General features: G+C 36.2%; 1 protein-coding gene across 1 annotated transcript in view; it reads right to left on the reverse strand.

Moving 5' to 3' along the window:
- Nucleotides 1-2,040: 2,040 nt before the first annotated feature.
- LOC144970539 (snake venom metalloproteinase acutolysin-C-like) overlaps nucleotides 2,041-6,900 on the reverse strand; it is a 15,555-nt gene continuing 10,695 nt past the window's right edge. Inside the window, exons 10-11 of the mRNA XM_078910278.1 lie at nucleotides 4,168-4,287; nucleotides 2,041-2,902 (exon numbers count right to left, since the gene is read on the reverse strand). Of these exons, the coding sequence (XP_078766404.1) occupies nucleotides 2,731-2,902; nucleotides 4,168-4,287 (292 nt within the window). The 3' untranslated portion in view covers nucleotides 2,041-2,730. The remainder of the gene's footprint in view (nucleotides 2,903-4,167; nucleotides 4,288-6,900) is intronic.

The raw sequence follows: 6,900 nt of genomic DNA on the forward strand, positions 1-6,900 counted from the left end.
CTGCCTTCATCATCATCATCATTGCCACGGACAAACAGTTTCTATCCTGAGCTAACTTTTTAAAAATCTCGTTCCATGTCTTATTACTTCTCTGTATATCACCTTGTTTAATTCTTCTCCGTGTTCCTCGTGGCCTTCCCCTTGATCTTCTGCCCTGAGGGTTCCAGTCCAATGATGTTCTTGTATTCTAGTATTTATTTCTTCTCTTTTCTTGTCTTTTAAAAAAAATTATCCATCAAATTATATCCTAAATAAAACATAAATCTAACACAAGTTTTATCCCAATACATTTTTGGATTGTTTCTTTGTTTGTGGGTTTGTTGGGGGTCTTTTTTTTTTTCTTTTGGTTTGGTTTCTTTTTTTTTTTTTTGGGGGGGGGGGGGGGGGGGGGGGTTCTAATCTTGTATCGATTTATGCCCATCTCTACTCTGGTTTCCCGCGGTTGCGTTAATTTAGCTAAGGGAAGTGTGATTGCCAGATTGGCATTTTATATCTTCCTTACGATGAATATCCTTAGTTAACAACAAGAGATGAAGTGAGAAGGAAAGTGCCAGAAGACACTAGAGAATACACATTTCGCGGCGGTGATGGGGGTTTGAACCCGCGCCCTTGCTGGTACGACAACTCCGCCTGGCCGGGGAGAGCATGACTCTACCGTATGAGCTACCCACGATCCCCAAAAAGATTCCCGACTACTGTAGATCGCGGGCCCAACACACACAACCCCCGCGAAGTAAGACCAAGCTGTTTGTAACCATGTTCCATTAGATTTTAATGGGCCCGTGGAGCTTAACTTCGTAGTACTTAGGGACAGTGTTGATACTCCTTGTATGGAAAGCTGGTTTATAGTAAAATAATTACCGCCAGGTCAGATTATTCCCCAGCTTCCCAATAACGGGCAGAGTAATTAAAAGGTAAAACAACGAAGTTCAAAAGAGGAGACGGAAAAATTAAATTTAATAATTAATAAATGAATAACTAAAAGGATATAACAAAACAGGCCACCTCTATTCGCAATAGTACTGCAACTAGTAGATATCATTCATTAAAGTTATTTGCAATAGATAGTACTGCAAATGCGGGATCGTTTTTAACGTCATTTTTTTTGGGATTTCCGTTACAACACAATGAGCCCATAAGGAATTGGGTTATCAAACCTGCAGATGATGCTGTGCGTTTATTTATTTTTTAAAACTCGCAACATCACCAGCCGAATATAACGTACCAACACACAAATTATTATCAAATTAATATCATCATCATCATCATCATCATCATCATTATCATTATTATTATTATTATTATTATTATTATTATTATTATTATTATTATTATATTGTTATATTATCATCATCATCATCACCATTATTATTATTATTATTATCATCATCATCATCATCATCATCACCATCATCATCATCATCATCATCATCATCATCTTCATTATTATTATTATCATTATTATTATTATTATTATTATTATTATTATTATTATTATTATTATTATTATTATTATTATTATTATTATTATTATTATTATTATTATTATTATTATTATTATATTATTATATATTATTATTATTATTATTATTATTATTATTATTATTATTATTATTATTATTATTCGAGAGAGAGAGAGAGAGAGAGAGAGAGAGAGAGAGAGAGAGAGAGAGAGAGAGAGAGAGAGAGATTATTATTATTATTGTTGTTGTTGTTGTTATTGTGATGAAATAGTCCAGTGTTTTTAAGCTTTAAATATAGGTAAGAAATTGCTACCGCTACCAAGCAAAATTTAATATGTTTTGTAACGCATATTATTACGCTGATTATGGCAACTGCTGTCAGAGAGGCGTATATTGCTGCATTGGGCAATAGACCTATGGTAAGCCTCTACTGAAGGAGTAAACTGGGATAAAGAGAGATAGACAGACAGTGAGAGAGAGAGAGAGAGAGAGAGAGAGAGAGAGAGAGAGAGAGAGAAGGTAAAAAGAAAGAAAGGGATGAAGAGATAGATACGGAATGAATGGAGAACACCCATTGTTTAGGATTAAATCATACTTTATTTCATAACCATTACACCATACAAAATACAGTTAATTCATCACATTTATGCGCTAACATATTCTTCACACAATATAAAAGTTCACACATCTATCCATGATTACCATTTTTTAAGCAAAACAATACCGAATCTTTGCGTTCTTTTGAAGCTACGTCGAATTTTTTTTTTTTTTTTATCAAACTCATTTTCGCATATATAATCATGATCCCCCATTCAAAGAAATGAATTTACTATTTTTTTCCTTCAGATTACGGCAGTTAACTGGCAAACATGCACTCGCACACGGCTTCTACGAAGAACACCGTTTCCTCGAACTCATTCGAATCTCCCAAATAAACATTGTTTCCACACTGTTCTTTGTACACGGTTGCCTCGAACTACGGTTTTCTCGATTTTGTTTTTGCATGTTCTCAGGAGTTTTAGGAAACCGTGCTCGAGTGTACCACGATTCATCCGGAGCACATTCATTCGAATCTTTCTAGGATAATCGGGGTTTTCTTTAAATCATAAATTACAAACACCCATACAGACACATACACAGCCGTACACAAGCACGCATCCATTCATGTATTCAATATAATATTAGTTAATTATAATTATAATCAAATTCTATAAATCCCAAATCTTATGACATATTTTACTTCTCCATTATATCACTTCAATCAATTCTAGTTCTTGTTCTTGTTCTTGTTCTTCCTGTTCTTGTTCTTGTTCTTGTTTTTCTTATTCTTGTTCTTATTCTTGTTCTTGTTCTTGTTCTTCTTTTCACCGCCTTTGTCTGTACTTTCCAAAACGGGGGATTTTACGTTTTCTTGATGGAGACATTTTCTTGATCGTAATCTGGAATATTAATAATATAGTAAAATAAATAACATCGTTATCAAAAGCAGCTCTGGCTGCTGTAGATTCATTTGTTGTTTGTGCGGATTTGTGATCTTATGAAAATGACACTTGCCTCCAGGACAGTAGGTATTTTGGTTCGTGTCTCTCGTTACGCTCAGGGTGGCTCAGGGTGGCGCAAAGTTGAGTCCTTGGAAAAGGCTCTTTACTCTCAAAACTGGGAGCTCGCGAGGTCTTCCATCAAATCCCATGTGTGAGAGCTTTTGCCATTTGAATTGATTGATATTAGAAAGGCGAGTTTTCTATCCAATTTTTCATTTACGTGTTTTTTTTCCCAGAGTACGACAGTTAACTGACTTAAACTGTTAGAATGAGAGCAAAAATGAAACCGTTAAAATGACTGTTCTTGGTGGTAATGATAGTGATGACAATGATGATGACGATTACAATAGTGATGCTGCTTCTGTTGCTACTGATGATGATGATGATGATGATGATGATGATGATGATGATGATGCTGGTGATGATGGTGATGATGATGATGGTGATGATGGTGATGATGGTGATGATGATGATGATGATGATGATGGTGCTGCTGCTGTAACCGCAACTATTGCTGATATTGTATGATGATGACGATGATGATGATGATGATGATGATGATGATGATGATGATGACGATGGTGCTGCTGCTGTAACCGCAACTATTGCTGATAATATTGTATGATGACGATGATGATGATGATGGTGATGATGATGACGACGACTACGACGATGATGGTGATGCTACTACTGCTACTGCGTTTACCGTAGCTATTGCTGCGTTGTATGTTAATGATGATGATAATGATGATGATGATGATGATGATGATGATGATGATGATGATGATGATGATGATGATGATGATGATGATGGTGCTGCTGCTGTAACCGCAACTATTGCTGATGTTGTATGATGATGACGATGATGATGGTGATGATGATGACTACGACGATGATGGTGGTGCTACTACTGCTACTGCGTTTACCGCAGCTATTGCTGCGTTGTATGTTAATGATGATGATGATGATGATGGTGTGGTGGTGGTTTCAGTGGTGATGGTTTTGATGATGGTAGCGATGATGGTGTTGATGGTGGTGGTAGTGGTGGTGATGGTGATAGTGATGGTGGTGGTAGTGGTGGTGATGGTGATAGTGATGGTGGTGGTAGTGGTGGTGATAGTGGTAGTGATGATGGCAACAACAACGAAAACTACTACACTTACCCGACATTTTTCACCAGCATTTTCCTGTAACAATCCTGGAATCTGTACGTGTTGTCCCAGCCCATGAAGCCTGCAGGGAGCTCGCATGGCTGCATGTCAGGTTCGTGACGGAACCCGAGGCTGGAGACGGAAAAAATTAATTTAATAATTAATAAATGAATAACTAAAAATATAAAATAAAATAAGCCACCTCTATTCGCAATAGTACGGCAACTAGTAGATATCATTCATTTAAGTTATTTGCAATAGATAGTACTGCAAATGCGGGTTCGTTTTGCATTTTTAGTATTAGGCTTCGAGTCGAGAGCTTTATTGTATAGAGGATTGGGCGCAAGCTATAAACAAACTACATTATTATTATTATTATTATTATTATTATTATTATTATTATTATTATTATTATTATTATTATTATTATTATATTATTATTAATATTCTAAATCTATTTTTTTTTAAATAATTACTTTTACTATTATTTTGCGTTTCGTTGACGATGACGATGTATCTGTTGTGTAGCGATGGTGGTGTTGATGTGGTTGTTGTGATTGTAGTGATAGTGTTGATGATGTAGTGGTAATGATGATGACTATAAGGATAATGATGATGATGTAATGATGGTGGCGGTTCCTGTAGTTTTGATAACGATGTGATAGCTGTGGCAGTGGTAGTAATGATGATGATGTGATGGTTGTGGTTGTAGTAGTGGCGGTGGTAGCGTTGATGACGAGGAGGAGGGGTAGGATGATGTAAAGGTGGTGGTGGTTGCTATAGTTTTGATAACGATGTGGATTGCTGTGGTATTAGTAGTAATGATGCTATGGTGGTGGCTGTAGTATTAGATGTAGTTTATTGATGGTCACTTCTATTATTTTCAGGAGAGAGAGATTCCTGGAACTTTTATAAATTATATTTAACTAACTGTGAATAATACAATAAACGGGGACGGAACTATTCTCATTAAAGTGTTCTGACGATAAGCTGATAGATTTCAAGATGTGAACGAATGATCCAGTAAGTCAGAGAGGTAAGGAAGGGGAAGTTTTCATGGATTTGATTGGGGTAACAAAAACAAAACCAAACACAGTCTTGTCAAGTTTCAGACTTGAAGGAAAAGTTGAATCGTTCAAAATATCAATTCTAAGTCACACGAAATGTTTCAATCATCTCCCCTTTTCTTTCATTCTCAAACTAACACACTCTCATTCAACTTCAAGTCATTCGATAACACGTCATTTTGAACAGAAAATTAAATACAGTGTTGTGTTCAGTGCATCGAAATAAGAATATGAAAAATCTCTGGTTCAGTGAAGGGACAAAGACTAATTTTCAGAGACGGAAGAGCGCTTCTACTACTGCGAATAGTGATTCCACCGTGGAATCACTATTCACAGTATTACTGCGAATAAGCACTTCGAATAAAATAAAAATGAAACTAATAAAAGACTAATACTGATGCTTAAATGGTTTTTAAAATGTAAGGTTAGTGCTGAGCATGAGGGGCTCATTATTGTAATGGAAATCTTTTTTTTAAATACGCAAAATATTCTCCATTACAACACTGTTAAACTAGGCCCATAATGAGATTCGGATGTTAGACCTGCATATATGCACACGTTGATTAGTGTAGATTAATATTAGCAGGTCTGGAAACTGAGCGTATTTGTGGGCTTGATTTAACATTCTTGTAATTCCTTTGGTTTCCATATTACAACAATGAGCCCACAATGAATTTGGTTATCAGGCTTGCAAATAAGTCACGTCGATCTGAAGAAAATAATATATTTAAAATAGTTTTTAAAGGTACGACCAAGCTGTTTGTAACCATGTTCCATTAGAGTTTAATGGGCCCGTGGAGCTTAACTTCGTAGTATTTAGGGACAGTGTTGATACTCCTTGTATGGAAAGCTGATAATATTTACCGCCAGGTCAGATTATTTCCCAGCTTCCCAATAACGGGCAGAGTAATTGAAAAGTAAAACAACGAAGTTCAAAAGAGTCGTTTTGGGGCATAAGTTGAGGGAGTCCGCCACCAGGATTCCAATTTCCAAATTGCATTAAATCTTAGAAGCCTCTTTATTCAAAATTTCTCACCATACTCGTGTGTAAAATGAGTATCAGGCTGATAACGGCGTTGTCTGTGTCAAAAAAAAAAATGATGTTAGTTCGTCTTGTTCTATGGTATGTGTAACTGATGGCATGGGGCCCTCTATAAAGCGCTTTCAATTCCACTACCCACGTATTCTCCAGTGAGGAGAAATAGGAGGAGGATAAAGAAAAAGAAGAAGAAGAAGAAGAAGAAGAAGAAGAAGAAGAAGAAGAAGAAGAAGAAGAAGAGAAGTAGGAGGAGGAGGAGGCAAAGAGGGAATGAAAGAGGAGAAGGAGGAGGATGAGGAGGAGAGATAAGAGGATGGTAACAACGATGGGGACAGAGAAGAAGAAGAAGAAGAAGAAGAAGAAGAAGAAGAAGAAGAAGAAGAAGAAGAAGAAGAAGAAGAAGAAGAAGAAAAAGAAGAAAGAAAGAAAGAACAAAAGAAAAAGAATAAACCACAAAAGAAGAAAATATAATATTAATAAATATGTCCAAAGAAGGAGGAGGATGATAAGGAAAAAGAGGACGAGGAGAAAATGACTGTGGAGAGGTAATGTCAACAAATCGTGGATTTCAACCTGACCGAGTCAGAGGACGATTTAGAGATAAAAGAAGAGGAAGATGAGATTAGAAAAAAGCGACAA

Source organism: Berghia stephanieae, chromosome 4, assembly GCF_034508935.2.
Source record: "Berghia stephanieae isolate SIO BIC M18660-M18661 chromosome 4, UCSD_Bste_1.3, whole genome shotgun sequence".
NCBI classification, from domain to species: Eukaryota; Metazoa; Mollusca; class Gastropoda; order Nudibranchia; family Aeolidiidae; genus Berghia; species Berghia stephanieae.